Source organism: Aedes albopictus, chromosome 1 (genome assembly GCF_035046485.1).
Source record: "Aedes albopictus strain Foshan chromosome 1, AalbF5, whole genome shotgun sequence".
Classification (NCBI taxonomy): domain Eukaryota; kingdom Metazoa; phylum Arthropoda; class Insecta; order Diptera; family Culicidae; genus Aedes; species Aedes albopictus.
The window spans coordinates 84,083,175-84,099,154 of NC_085136.1; the positions used below are offsets into that span (position 1 = coordinate 84,083,175).

The following is a 15,980-nucleotide window of genomic DNA, read 5'->3' on the forward strand; positions in this document are numbered from 1 at the left end:
AGTATGTCTAGTTGAGTGGAGTGTACTGAAGAATAGAAGCTTCCTGATCCCGAGTTGCCGTGTCTGTAGTGGAGTTGTTCCTGCTGTGCCGTTCAATTGCGGTCGAATCGTTTTTCTTGTGCTGTTCGCCACCACCGAGAGGGTTCTTGCGCCGCTTGCTACCACCCACCCACTGGAGATTTATGCTGCGCTCGTTAGGGTGCTGTGCCAATAGTGGTCCCACATCGTTTCCGTAAATTCCACCGAAGAAAAAATCCACAACGTAGGGGTAAGATCCAACATAAATTGGTGCCGTGACCAGGATATTCGACGCCATCACGAGTTCAAGTCACGTGCTACGACGGTCCACTGGGCGCTGCCATCTTGCGCGCCATCTCGCTGAAGGAGATTTCAATTGTTTCAAGGCTCGTTCAAATCGAGCATCAGGTAATTACCTGTCCTATGCTCTTTAAGGGTCTCGCAGGTGCCCTTAAGATTTTCGTTCCCTCTTTTTGCATGCACAACCCGGCGACGAACCTGAATTTCGATTGCTGCCAAACACTTTGGAGCAATTTCCCGCCATCGTGAGGACAATCCGTCCGCTTTGTTCATACCATTCCGGAACCGCCATCACGTTTCGGAACTCCTGCGCCATTGTACTGGAGTAGCAACGACAATACAAGCCACGCCATCCCGCCATTGCATCCCGGCGGTTTTCTGGAAACATCCACGCTTCAATCAACCTTCGTGCAACGCTCTTCTGCCGTTGTACCGGCTCCGCACTCGTCTGCGATTAGCCAGATAGACTTCGTACGACAATTTCCGGAGTTTTCGATCATCGACATCAAGCTACTGCGATTATAGTTGAACCTTTTCGGACATCGTAGCATTCCCGACGTTTTTCGTTCCTGAAGGCACAAGTGGAGACTGATTGTGTTCCGGCAAGCAGCTTTTTTGAATATTCAAGGCAAATACTTGCCTTGGAATTGGTGAGTACCATTCCAAGTGACCATATCCTCTCTCTCCGGGCCTACCGTGGTCTTTTGTTTTCGGCAGATCCGTCCTTCGCCATCATCGAGCGTCATTCCCGCCGGATACCTCTTCCAAAATGGCGCAGCAGCTGGAGAAAGAAACACTGCTATCCCGACGGTCCACGATGATCACCGCGCTGGGTCGGGCAGAGGCGTTCCTGGACGCTTTCAACGCACAACGTGATGGAGGTCAGGTCAGGCTCCGCCTGGAGTACCTCAACAACATGTGGACTACTCTGGAGGAGGTGCAGGGGCAGCTGGAGGACATCGAGGATACCGAGGAAGGTAGGCAACAGCATGCTAGTGTCCGTGCCGATTTTGAGCCTCGGCTCTTTGCAATAAAAGCCGACTTGATCTCCAAACTCCCTGTTGTTAATCAACAAGCTCGCATCCCTGATACTCCCTCGCATGCTTCCGCTCTGTCTGGGTTGAAACTTCCGACGATCTCACTTCCCGAATTCGATGGGGATTACATGCAGTGGCTAGGGTTCCACGATACGTTCTTGGCTTTGATCCACTCGAATACTGAAGTACCAGCGATCCAGAAATTCCACTACCTGAGGGCAGCTCTGAAGGGTGAAGCGGCGCAGCTGATTGAGTCCATCGCTATTAGTTCAGCAAACTACGACCTAGCATGGCAAACATTGGTTGACAGGTACGCCAACGACTACTTGCTGAAGAAGCGACATCTGCAGGCACTGTTCGACATCCCCGCGGCAAAGAAGGAAGCTGCCGCATCACTACATGCGCTGGTAGACGAGTTCCAGCGCCACAAGAAGATTTTGAACCAGCTAGGAGAGCCAACGGACTCTTGGAGCAGCATCCTGGAGCATCTCCTGTGCACGAAACTTCCCGACGACACGCTCAAGGCTTGGGAAGATCACGCGTCGACCGCAAACGATCCGGACTACGATTGCCTGATTGAATTTCTTCAGCGTCGTATGCGAGTGTTGGAGTCCATGTTGGTTAACCATCACCAGCCACAGTCTGCATCAAGTGGATCCACCCACGTCTCCAAACGGCCACCTCACTTCCGTGTATCATCGTGCGCATCCACCTCTGGTTCCAACAACAAATGTCCGGCCTGCAACCAAGAGCATTCGCTGATGAGATGTGCCAAATTCAACCGCTTTTCGACTTCTGAACGGCAGCAATTCGTTTCCAGCAAGCGTCTTTGCCACAACTGCCTCAGGAGTGACCACATGGTGCGCAACTGTTCATCGAACTACAGGTGCAAGCACTGCAACAAGCGTCACCATTCTATGCTGCACTCCGACGAGAACCCGAGGCCGAACAACGTAGCATCTTCCTCTCGAACGTCTATGCCCACTCAAGCCTTTCAGTCTAGCTCTTCCTCCGCTGCAGAACCAGTAGTTCAGTCCGCTGTCGCCGCATCCGATGATGTTCCCAGGGTCGTTGTTAGTGCCTCCACTCCTCAGCATCGTGAAGATGTTTTTCTGTTGACAGTGTTGGTGAAGGTCATCGATGCCTATGGTCAAGATCACTTCGCTCGTGCGTTACTCGACAGTGCTTCTCAACCGAACCTTATCACCGATCGCTTGGCACGCAGGTTGCATCTGAAAAGGAGCCCAGTGAATGTGACCATCCAGGGGGCGGGCAATCTCTCCAAGAAAGTGCGTGAATCGATTTTCGCTCGTATTAAGTCGAGAAATGACATCTTCGAATGTGGCGTTGAGTTTCTGCTAATGGATACGGTAACGGCTGATCTTCCGGCACAAGACATTTCCATCAAGGATTGGCGGATTCCTGAGAACTTGGCAATGGCTGATCCTACCTTCAACAAAAGCCAACAGATCGACATGGTTCTTGGCGCCAAGCATTTCCACTCATTCTTCCCTAGCACCGCTCGTCTCCAGTTGGCCGACAATCTTCCGATTCTGGTGGACAGTGTGTTTGGATGGGTCGTCACAGGATCAGCAAATATGGGTCATCATGCTCGGCAGCAATCTTCCACTCCCAGCGTCGTCGCAGTATCCATGCTGACACTCGAAGAGAGCATGGAACGATTTTGGAAAACCGAAGAGCTAACCATCAACGACAATTACTCCATTGAAGAACGCCATTGTGAGGATTTCTACAAATCTACCACGTCGAGAGATGGGACAGGTCGCTACATTGTCCGGCTACCACGGAAGCCTGATTTCGACGCAATGTTAGGAGAATCCAAAACTAGCGCTATGCGGCGTTTTGATCAACTCGAGCGGCGACTCGATCGGGACGAGAAATTGAAGGAGGAATACCACGAGTTCATGAAGGAGTACCTCTCCCTCGGCCATATGCGACTGGTCGAGACGGACGACGGAAACCACTCCCACACCTACTATCTTCCCCACCACCCTGTCATAAAGGAGGAGAGTACGACCACAAAGGTACGAGTCGTATTTGACGGCTCGGCCCGTACCTCAACCGGCTTCTCACTCAACGAAGCCCTCTGCGTGGGTCCGGTGGTCCAAGATGACCTTCTCGCTATCATCCTTCGATTTCGAACGTATCCCATTGCTCTAGTCGGTGACATAGCAAAGATGTACCGACAGGTCAGGTTGCATCCAAACGATTGTCCTCTACAACGCATCCTATTTCGATTTTCTAAAGACACTCCTGTCCAAATCTACGAGCTGCAAACCGTGACCTATGGTTTATCCCCATCCTCATTCCTAGCGACACGTACACTTCAGCAGATCGCAGAAGATGAAGGCAACGCATACCCGTTAGCCGGTCCGTCCGTTCCCAAAAACTTCTACGTAGACGACTATGTTGGTGGAGCAAAGTCTATTGAGGAAGCTATCCAGCTTCGGGGCGAGTTATCCGAGTTACTGGAAAAAGGCGGCTTCGTTTTGAGGAAGTGGGCCTCGAATCGCCTGGAAGTCCTGCAGGGGCTCGAAAAGGATCAAATTGCGACCCATTCAAGCTTGGAGTTCTACCCGAACGAGTCCATTAAGGCCCTTGGGATACGATGGGAACCGGAATCAGATCAACTTCGCTTTGACTCCCAAGTTCAACCTCGAGACGACCCTCCGACAAAGCGTTCCATCCTCTCAGACATCGCCAGACTCTTTGATCCACTCGGCCTGATTGCACCTGTCGTTGTCACAGCAAAAATCCTGATGCAGGAATTGTGGTCCCTCTCCTGCGACTGGGATGAGCCTGTACCGCACTGTGTTCGGCTGAAATGGGAACAGTTCCGAAACGAATTACCGAAAATCGCCACCTACCGAATTGACCGCTACGCCTTCCTGCCGGACGCTCGAGTTGAGTTGCACACTTTCGCCGATGCTTCAACGACCGCTTACGGAGCCTGCACATACGTCCGCTGTGAAAACGCCCTGGGAATAGTCAAAATTCAACTACTGGCATCAAAGAGCAAAGTCGCACCACTGAAAAGACTGACGGTAGCCCGCCTTGAGTTGTGTGCTTGTGTCTTGGCCGCGCATCTACACCATCGGATCAAAGAATCGATCAACGTCCACGTGTCTGCTTCGTATTTTTGGTCGGATTCGGCTGTATGTCTGTACTGGCTTCGCGCGCCTCCTAGCTCCTGGAAAACCTTCGTGGCCAACAGGGTGTCCGAAGTGCAGCATTATACTCGTGGCGGCATATGGAGTCACATTTCTGGCACGGAGAATCCAGCAGATCTCGTTTCACGCGGGATGTCGGTCGAAGAGTTCGTAGAGAGTGAGATGTGGCAGCTGATGGCGGGGACCGATAGCAGAGTCACGACGAGTGGACACAGCGAAGGGAAATCGGATTGAGACCGGCGGAATAATAAACACGCGGAAACTTAACTGTAGGAAACGATTTAATGTGCGAATAGAGAAAAATACACGTTTGCTCTCGGCGAGCTATTGGCGCGAACTGATGTTCGTTGGTCGGCAGGGTTGCCGTTTATGCTGCGATGTTCAAGGGGTGCGCGGATGTAGCGGAGGGTAATCATCGCTCTCCACACTCCTCCTCGATGTGCAGCCTCCGCAATCGATGTTATTCCAATCCAAGGAGACCACAGAAGCGGTCGTGCTTCGTCGGTCCCAACGGTTTTGTCAAAATATCTGCGGTCATCAGCTCAGTCGGACAGTATTCCAGCGCAACTTGGTTCTTTTGGCAAAGCTCCTGGACGAATTTCTCCCGCGTATCAATATGCTTGGACCTACGACTGGATCTCTCTGTCCGGACGAACGCGAGGCATCCTTGATTGTCCTCCTTGATAGTTGTTGGTTCCGCTTGGCGCTCTCCGAAGTCAGCGAGCAGCTGTCGTAGCCAGATAGCCTCCTGGCAAGCCTCACTGAGCGCCACGTATTCGGCCTCCATGGACGACAGTGTGACGCTTGTCTGTCCACGGCTGGCCCACGAAATGGTAGCTCCTCCGAACTGAAACGCGAACCCAGATGTTGATCGTCGACTTCGCAAATCGCCGGCCCAGTCGGCATCCGAATATCCTGACAACGGTTCTTCGAATGCACCGCCCAAGCGCAGGCTGCAGCTCTTCGTCTTCTGTAAATAGCGCAGGACACGCTTGGCGGCTGTCCAGTCCGACTCTGTAGGAGCAGCGAACTTCCGCCCGAGAATGGCCGCACTGTTGGCGATATCCGGTCTGGCCACTACGGACAAGTACAGCAGGCTTCCCACGACGCTTCTGAACTTTTCAGGATCTTTCAACGGCTCACTTTGATCTTCGGTCTTCAAATACCCCGGATCCATGGGAGATTTGGCCGGTTTCGCGTCACTCATTCCTGTAGTCTTCAGCAGTTCCTCGATATGGTTTTGTAGACGGATTCTGTACCCTTGTTCATCCCGACGGACTTCCATGCCAAGGAAGTGGCGGACATCTCCTAGACAGGTCAGTTCAAATTCTTCACCGAGACTGCGGATCACCTTCTGCAACTCTTCTTCATCGGACGAAGCCACGAGCATATCGTCTACGTATACCAGCAGGAACACGCTGGTTGCACCACTCTTCCTCACGTACATACACGGATCGGAACTTGATTGTTTTAATCCCAGTTTCGTTAGCGTATCGTGCAGGCGCTTGTTCCAACAGCGCGCCGATTGGCGCAGCCCGTAGATGCTTTTCTGCAATTTACAGACGAGACTCTCCTGCCCTTGTGCCGCGCAGCCGGGCGGCTGGCGCATGAAGACTTCTTCTTCCAGGACTCCGTTCAGGTAGGCAGTCTTAATGTCCAAATGCTTCACTGCCATACCACGCTTGCCCGCAACCGTCAGAAACGTCCTGAACGTCGCATGCCTTGTGACTGGAGCGTACACTTCCTCGAAGTCTTCTCCAAACCGCTGTGTGTAGCCTTGAGCCACAAGTCTGGCTTTGTGCTTCACGATCTTCCCTTCTTCGTTACGTTTCAGCTTGAATACCCACTTGGAGCCTACTATCTTCTTGCCTTTTGGTAACGGTACAAGCTCCCAAGTGTGGTTCCGGCGATGCGATTCCAGCTCATCTTCCATCGCGGCTCGCCAATCAGCACTCTCCAAGGCTTCTTTGTAGTTCACGGGTTCCTGAGTAGCGCACGCTGCTGTGCCTACCGCATAATCCAGCACATAGTCCTCCAGATGTCGCGGTGCTACACCACGAGTTGCCCGCTGCGGGCGGCGCGCGTGTTCCACATGTACTGGAGCTTCATCCTCGGCGTCTTCAAAATCTTCCGCATCGGACGCGTCGTTGAGCTCCTCCTTCCTCTGGTTCTCCTTCTCGCTAGAAGCAGGCCGATCCCGTTCGCCAGAGCGCTTTACCGGTGTCGACGTTGAGATTTCTACTGTTGATGTCCCATTTCCCAACTCGAGAAAACGAGCGTCGCGACTAACGGTGATCAAATCGGTTTCGCAGTCGACGAACCGATAAGCCTTATGCTCCATCGAATACCCCACAAACTTCAATTTGCGGGATTTGCTGTCTAGTTTGCTGCGCTTCTGGTCCGGAACGTGTACGAAGGCTTCGGCACCAAATACCCGGAGATGTGCCAAGTCCGGCTTACGCCCCCACCAGAGCTCGAACGGTGTTTGCTGGAGCGACCTCGACGGTAAGCGGTTCTGCAGGTATGTTGCCGTAAGCACAGCTTCACCCCAGTAACGCTTGTCCATACCGGCATCGAGAAGCATGCAGGTAGCCATCTCTGTTATCGAGCGGTTCTTCCGCTCAGCCACGCCGTTCTGCTGAGGCGAGTACGGCGCGGTGAACTGCGGCTTGATCCCTTCAGAACGATAGAAAGCCTTCAACTCGTTGTTGTTGAACTCTCCGCCGCCGTCGGAGCGGATCACGCGAACCTTCCTTCCAAACAGGGTCTCCGTCCATCTCACGTATTCCTTGATGAGCTCCGTCGCTTCCGATTTCTGCTTCAGTAGATAGGTAACTGTGAAGCGGCTATAGTCGTCTATGAGATGCATTACGTAGCGATTTCCACTGGGCGTTGTCGTTTTCATCGGGCCGCATAGGTCCGTGTGGACGATGTCGAGGACCCGATCTGCCTTCCGCTCGGTAACTGGAGGAAACGGCAGCCTTGCCGACTTTCCTTCCATACAACATTCACATACAAGACGTAAACCACAGTCGCTTACCTTAATGCCCGTAGCAAGGCCTTCCTTGACGACTCGTTCAGCGGCGGCCCAATCTCTGTGGCCCAACCGCCGGTGCCATTGATGCTGGCAGTTTACGTTGTGCTCACCCGTCGACGCCTTGTTGGATTCCTCGATCGTTCGCAAGTAGTACAGGCCACCGTAACGACAGCCAGTCGCAACGACAGCTCCTCCTGCATCCACGATTCGGCAACCGTCACTGTTAAAGTTCACTTCGAGTTTCTTCTCGGCTAGCTTCGCCACCGAAATCAAGCTGGTCGCGAGACCAGGCACGTATTTCATGTCACTCACTTCGATTCTGACCGGCTCACCACGGTCGTTCACTCCGCGAAGCACCCCACTACCTTCTCCAAGGATTTCCGTCTTCTTCCCATCGGCGAGCGTGATCCACCCACCAGCAAAGTTTTTCAACGAGTCAAAGAATCCACGGTCATTGGTCATGTGGGCGCTTGCCCCACTGTCCACAATCCACGCGCGCGAGCTCATTTCGTCACCACCGGTAAATGCCACATTTCGTCCCTCACTGTGCACTGCCTTTGCCTTCGGGTTTTCTTTTTCACTTCTAGAGCCGTTTTCTTCTTTCACTGAGGCCCTATATTTCCGGCAATCACGGCGCAGGTGACCCGGCTTCTTACAAAAATGGCACACGCGACTCTCTTTCGACTTTTCCACCGAACGCATCGCTTTTTCCGTTTTCGAGCCGGCACTTTCGCGTTCCAAGCGACGATGGAACTCGTCCATCAATTTCGATTTGACGATGTCAACCGAAATATCGTCATCAGCCCGATTGTCTAAAGCGGTCACAATCCCGTCGAAGGAGGGTGGCAGACTACGCAAAATCATACAAATTTTGGTGTCTTTATCGAGTTCGGTACCCGCGGCATCTAACCGATCGAAAAGTTCATCGAGTTCCCGCAAGTGTTCTTCGAGATTACCGCGTTCCGTCAGATTCGACGCACACAGCTTTTTAAGCAGCGAAACCCGTACCGATCGCGTTGATTTCTGATGGTACGATTTCAGAGAAGCGAACACGTCACGCGCAAGAACACTGTTTTTCACGATGGGCAACTGATTGTCATCAATCGACAAAATGATCGTTGCCTTCGCTCTTCGGTCAGCTTTGACCCACTCATCGTCCAGGAGGTAATCTGCCGGGACGGGTTCTTCCACTACGTGCCACAGGTCCTCCCGCTGTAGCAACATTTCAATTCGCACCTTCCATGTCTGCCAATTGGTGCCGTTCAGTTTTGTTATGGCAAACTTGGCATCCGACATGGTTCTTCTTCTTCGCACACAACACTAGCAAAAACGTTTGCAATCGTAATTGCCCTTCACAGGAGAGCTTTTTCACAGAGCTTTTTCTCCGCCTGCCGCTCGCAAGGCGACACCACGGCGACTTCACACTACCACAGGCAAACACTTTTGTTCTTCGCGATACTCCGACCGACGCCAGCGACCGGATTATTTTCACCACCGATTCCGTCTCAATTGATCACTTCCTGGGACCATCACCTGATGGCGGGGACCGATAGCAGAGTCACGACGAGTGGACACAGCGAAGGGAAATCGGATTGAGACCGGCGGAATAATAAACACGCGGAAACTTAACTGTAGGAAACGATTTAATGTGCGAATAGAGAAAAATACACGTTTGCTCTCGGCGAGCTATTGGCGCGAACTGATGTTCGTTGGTCGGCAGGGTTGCCGTTTATGCTGCGATGTTCAAGGGGTGCGCGGATGTAGCGGAGGGTAATCATCGCTCTCCACAGCAGCATGGTCCGCCATGGCTAGCACTATCGCAGCAGTATTGGCCGATTTCTAGTCCACCTGCCGTGGCTGAAGATATGTTGGAGACAAAGACCGTCGTTGCATCCGTCCAAACTACACCCAGCATCAATCCATGGTTCCTCCGGTGGTCGTCGTATAACCGTCTGCTGCACACCGTCGCATACTGTCTACGCTTTGCTGAGAAAACTCGATCAAAGGCCAGAACTCAGCCACTTGCTTCCTCCCCAGAGATCGAACCGAGTCAGCAGTCGCTTTCCGTCAAAGAACTTGCCAACGCCAACAACCTTCTGGTTCGACTCGCCCAACAAGACGCATTCCATAGCGAGATCAAAGATTTGCGGCGAGGAAATTCAGTTTCGAAAAACTCACCTGTCCGTCGACTGTCTCCATTCTTTGACCCAGAAGGAGTATTGCGAGTTGGAGGTCGGCTCAATCTTGTGCTCATTCTGCGAATGGAGTGACGTGAGAAAAGTCGGAGTCGTGTATCGAGGTGAGAAATCTCGACTCGAATGAGGTGACTCTCCATTTGATTTACACGGCGAGTCACTTCATTCGAGAGTGGATTCTTCATCTCGATATACGACTCCGACTTTTCTCACGTCACTCCATTCGCAGAATGAGCACATCTATCTCGGCTTCCCTACCAATCGAAACACCCTGCCCTCCTCCCCAAGAATCATCCGTTCACTTTGTTAATCGGTGAGCATTATCATCGGAAACTCGTCCACGGTGGCGGGCGTCTGCTTCTATCAACCATCCGGGAAGAATACTGGCCTCTGCATGGTCGCCGCTTAGTCCACAGCATAGTCCGTAACTGTTTCCGCTGCTCACGCCAACATCCGCTTCCTGCGCAACAGCAAATCGGTCAGCTACCAGCGTCCAGAGTCATACCGAGTCGTCCGTTTTCCAACACAGGTGTGGATTATGCTGGACCACTGTACGTTAAGCCCATTCACAAACGTGCCACCCCCGCAAAAGCTTACCTGTGCATTTTTGTATGCTTTACAACAAAGGCTGTCCACTTAGAATTAGTTGGAGATCTTTCTACCCAGGGATTTCTAGCAGCTCTTCGCCGCTTTATATCAAGAAGGGGAATCCCTGCCCACCTGTACTCCGATAATGGGAAAAATTTCGAAGGTGCGAAGCGTGAATTGGCGGAACTATTCGCCAGATTTAGGAGCAACACCGAACAGAGCGAAATCGCATCTGCCTGCTCCGAGCACGGGATAACGTGGCACTTGACTCCTCCCAAGGCACCACATTTCGGTGGCCTGTGGGAAGCGGCGGTCAAGACTGCCAAACGACATTTATTTCGCCAGTTAGGTAGTACAAGGCTGTCATTCGAAGATTACTACACTATTCTTCACCAAATCGAGGCCGCTATGAACTCTCGCCCTCTTCTGCCGATGTCGGATGACCCCAATGACCTCGCTGCATTGACGCCGGCGCACTTCCTCATCGGAACATCGCTGCAGGCCCTGCCCGACCCAGACTTCCAGCATACACCTATGAGCGCCCTGGATCACCTTCAAAAACTACAGCAACACGTCCAAAAGTTTTGGAGCCACTGGCGGACGGAATATCTGCAGGAGATGATGAAGGACACGAAGCTTGCTGCCCGGAATGACGAAATCCAGCCTGGTCGAATGGTGATTATCGTCGACGAAGCGCTTCCAACAATCCGCTGGCCGCTTGCTCGCATCACCGAGTTGCATCCTGGAAAGGACAATTTATCACGGGTGGTTAGTCTTCGCACTGAAAAAGGTGTCATCACCAGACCAATTACCCGAATCTGTTTGCTACCGCTGCCGCCTCCGAGATCGATCCCCGACGAAGAACAACTGGATAGTCCAGCAGCCAGCAATCCGCCCACCATCCTGGAGGAGTAACATAGCATTAAGTACCTAAAATGATAAGCAAAATTTGGAATTATTTGTAGAAATACTTACCTGATTGTAGTGGATTGTAGCTCTAGGTCTAAGTTTGTTTTGTTTACATTTGTAATGTTGCCAATAATTCTGTTGAACACAGTAGTTCAAGGCGGCGGGTATGTTGGTTCTCTGGCCGCACTGCGTGAGATTTGTTCTTCTCACGCAGGTGATGGTGCTATCGGTCGTCGCTTTCGGCGAGTTTTCAGCACCTCTGGCAGCTCGGCCGGCACAGCTGATCGAGTGGGTAGCGTCGTGAGGTGAAACCAACGTACTCGGTCGTCAGTCGTCGTCAAACCTTAAGCTAGAAAAGTTATCTCTTAAATCTAGAATAAAAGTTAAATGTGCATGTAAAGTGTGGTGTAAATTGATTTGCCAATAAAGTTAGTCAGTATGTCTAGTTGAGTGGAGTGTACTGAAGAATAGAAGCTTCCTGATCCCGAGTTGCCGTGTCTGTAGTGGAGTTGTTCCTGCTGTGCCGTTCAATTGCGGTCGAATCGTTTTTCTTGTGCTGTTCGCCACCACCGAGAGGGTTCTTGCGCCGCTTGCTACCACCCACCCACTGGAGATTTATGCTGCGCTCGTTAGGGTGCTGTGCCAATAGTGGTCCCACATCGTTTCCGTAAATTCCACCGAAGAAAAAATCCACAACGTAGGGGTAAGATCCAACAGGCTATATGTTCACTCCAAAAATGACTTTTTGATAGAAGGTCCGGAGGGACGAGTCACATATACCAATCAACTCAGCTCGACGAATTGAGGTGATGTCTGTGTGTGTGTATGTGTGTATGTGTGTATGTGTGTGTGTGTGTGCGTGTGTGTATGTGTGTATGTGTGTGTACAAAAAACTCACATCACTTTTTGGTAGTAAACCTCAACCGATTTTAATGACCGATGGTTCATTCGACGCGGCATATAGTCCCATTGTTTCCTATTGAAAATGGTTCGGATCGGTCCAGCCGTTCCGGAGTTATGGCCATTTAGGTGTTCCGGACCGGTACCCTTGGGAGGGGTCAGCCATGAAAAAGCAACAAACCCATGCATGCGACACATCAAACAGCGGCATTTCCGATAACCTGATGAACGGTTAGCAGGAAAACAGTATCAGACCATATCTGAAACGGTAATGTTCCGGAACCGGTTCCGGGGGGTCCCGACGGAAGTGGCCAAATATAAAAGAGTACCAAACCCATGCATGCGACACATCAAACAGTGGCATTTCCGATAACCTGATGAATGGTTAGCAGGAAAACAGTATCAGACCATATCTGGACCGGTAGTGTTCCGGAACCGGTTCCGGGGGGTCCCGACGGAAGTGGCCAAATATAAAAGAGAACCAAACCCATGCATGCGACACATCAAACAGCGGCATTTCCGATAACCTGATGAACGATTAGCAGGAAAACAGTATCAGACCATATCTGAACCAGTAATGTTCCGGAACCGGTTCCGTGGGGTCCCGACGGAAGTGGCCAAATATAACGGAGAACCAAACCCATGCATGCGACACATCAAACAGTGGCATTTCCGATAGCCTGATGAACGGTTAGCAGGAAAACAGTATCAGACCATATCTGAAACGGTAATGTTCCGGAACCGGTTCCGGGGGGTCCCGACGGAAGTGGCCAAATATAAAAGAGATCCAAACCCATGCATGCGACACATCAAACAGCGGCATTTCCGATAACCTGATGAACGGTTAGCAGAAAAACAGTATCAGACCATATCTGAACCGGTAGTGTTCCGGAACCGGTTCCGGGGGGTCCCGACGGAAGTGGCCAAATATAAAAGAGAAACAAACCCATGCATGCGACACATCAAATCACGGCTTTTCCAATACCCTGATGGCCAGTTATTAAGGAAGTAGGCTCAGACCACATTGGAGACTAACAGTTGTATTGCGGAACCAGTTCCGGGTGTCTCGTCGGAAATCGCCTTATATAAAAGTGAAACAAACCCATGCATACGACACATCAGAGCGCGGCTTTTTTGATAACCTAATGAAAGGTTAGCAAGAAACTAGTCTACGACCATATCTGAACCGGTAGTGTTCCGGAAGCGGTGCCGGATGTCCCACCAGAAGTGTCCAAATATAATAGTAAACCTAACCCATGCATACGACACATCAAACAGCGACTTTTTCGGTAACCTGTTGAACGGTTAGCAAAAAAAATAGTCGCAGGCCTGTCCGGGAACCGAATTTGGGTGTCTCGTCATAAGTGGTAAAATATAAAAGTAAGCCGAACCTATGCATGCGACACACCAAATCGCGGCTTTTTCAATAACCTAATTGACAGTTTGTCAGCAAAAAGTCGCAGACGCACATTTGGGAGAACCGGTAGTGTTGAAGAACAGGTAACGAGTGCCCCGCCGGAAATGGTAAAATATAGAAGTAAGCCACAATCATACACGAGGCCATCCTTTAAGTACGTCACGAGCCTAGGGGGAGAGGGGGTTGTAAGCTGAGCTGAGAGGGGGGTGACCGAGGGGGTGACAAGCTATTTTAACCCTCGAGCAGTCGCATCTTCAGCCACCCTCAGTGACACTACGCACACGCTTAGTACTACAAGTGAGCTTTTTTCATGGTGCGTGTACTCAGTACACGATGCGACCGCTCCCGGGTTAAGTATAGGAAAAACCCGTACGTAGAGGAGAGGGGGAGCTTCGAAAATTCCCAATTTGAGCGTGACGCACTTAATGGATGCTCCCCATGGAACACATCAATTCGCGGCTTTTTAGGCAGCCTGATAACCAGTTGACAAGAAAATAGCCATATCCATACAATATTTGGGACAACCAGTAGTGCCATGGAATCGGTTCCAGGTGTCCGCCGGAAATGGTCAAAAGTAAAATTGAACCAAACCCAAGCATGCGGCACTTAAAATAGTGGAATTATGAAAGTGAACAAAACCAATGTTAGCAATAAATCAAATGGTGGCTTTTTTGATAGCCTGGTAAACGTTGGGTAAGATTAAAAGTGAAGAAATAGTCAAAGTCTTCATATATGTACAAGAGCATAAAATCGTAACCAAAGTAATCTCATCAAACCACTCCATTTCAAATTCCTGTGGTGTTAATATAAAGCATCAACACTGAATAAAGTTTTTCCAATCTTCTTTTGCGTCTAAAATTACTGTGCACAATTTGGTTCATAAGGAGGTCAAATTTTACATGAATCGTATTAAGCGTATAAGTGTTCCCAGGATCGGCTTATGTCGACGTAATGATCATGAGTATATATTCGACGAGAAAGGCGCTATCACCACTAGGTGGATTAATCTGGGTTTTTTTTATTTATTTATGCATTTTCTTATTTGTTTATGGAACTTTTGTTATTTATTACTGCTTACACCCCTGTTTCTTCACTGGGATTTTTCGAATTATTTATGGGAAATTTTGTATTTATTATGGAACGTTTAATTGTCTGCCTTTAATGTCGGGTCAAAGTTGGGTCAATTTTTATCGTATGTTGGGCCACTAATGGACCAACATCGAACAACTGTTGGGTCTATGTTGTGTATGGTGGCCAAAATAAAAACAGGTGAATGATAGGTTTATGTCGGGTTTGACGTCATCAACGATGGTGAACACAATCAAATTCCATTTAGGTAACGTTACCTAAATGGAGGGACCTAAATAGATTTTACCTAAATGGATCCTATCTAAATGGAGGTTTGAGTGTATTCGTATTTACCGAGATCAAATTTGGAGTTTAAGTGTGAACGTTACAAACAGAAGCGGAAACAGCAGACCCGCATCTTTCGGAGGAAAAATCGCCGCCTGAATGAAGTGAAGTGCGAGGAAATGAAACTGTTGTGCCGTTCCCGTGAAACACGGAAGTTCTACTAGAAGCTCAACGCATCCTGCAACGGCTTCCTGCCGCGAACCGAAATATGCAGAGACAGGGACGGAGGCCTCAGAGAACTTCAGAGTGATCACCAGTTTGAATGCTGCCTACAAAATGCAATCCCAGATCATCTTCCGTCATATGTCACCTAAAACGAATCAGGTCATGGGAAGTTATCAAGCCGGCTTCCTCGATGACCAGTCGACAACGGACCAGATATTCACCGTACGGCAAATCCTCCAGAAATGCCGTGAAAACCAGCTCCCAACACATTACCTGTTCATCGACTTAAAAGCGGCATACGACTGTATTGACCGCACAGCGCTATGGAGAATCATGAACGAAAACGGCTTTCCTGGGAAGCTGACTAGACTTATTTAAGCAACGATGGACGATGTCTAAATTGCGTAAAGGTTTCGGGTGAACTATCCAGTTCATTCGAATCTCGCCGGGGACTGCGACAAGGTGATGGACTCTCATTCCTACTCTTCATCAACGCTACTGCCGTAATTCTGCAAAGTGACGTAAGCGACATTGATAGTATTAACCCATTTTTTTGGATATTATGCATAAAACTCTTGGTGATCCTCAAAGTTTCTTCCCATAGATGATAGATTACGACTAGATCTTGCATTCTAATACAGCAGGCACATCACAGTGTTATTTTTTCACCAGATATTATATATAATAAACCAAAAAATGGAAATTTTGAATGACGCTTACGTCACTTTGCAGAATTACGGCAGTCAGAAGGTGTAATGTAACAAGCCGGGCTCAAAAGCCAGGGTACGATTTTCACAAAATCTGGGAAAT

The 15,980-nt window shown here is 50.1% G+C and overlaps 1 protein-coding gene across 1 annotated transcript; it reads left to right on the forward strand.

Moving 5' to 3' along the window:
* The first annotated feature begins 1,087 nt into the window (after positions 1–1,087).
* Positions 1,088–4,780, forward strand: LOC134288685 (uncharacterized). The gene has a single exon (XM_062854280.1). It carries the CDS (start codon positions 1,088–1,090, stop codon positions 4,778–4,780), a length of 3,693 nt encoding a protein of 1,230 aa, XP_062710264.1.
* The last annotated feature ends 11,200 nt before the right edge of the window (positions 4,781–15,980 follow it).

Bases quoted from the DNA above. Each gene is read 5' to 3' on its own strand.
- LOC134288685 (XM_062854280.1), top strand. From the start codon at position 1,088: ATGGCGCAGCAGCTGGAGAAAGAAACACTGCTATCCCGACGGTCCACG.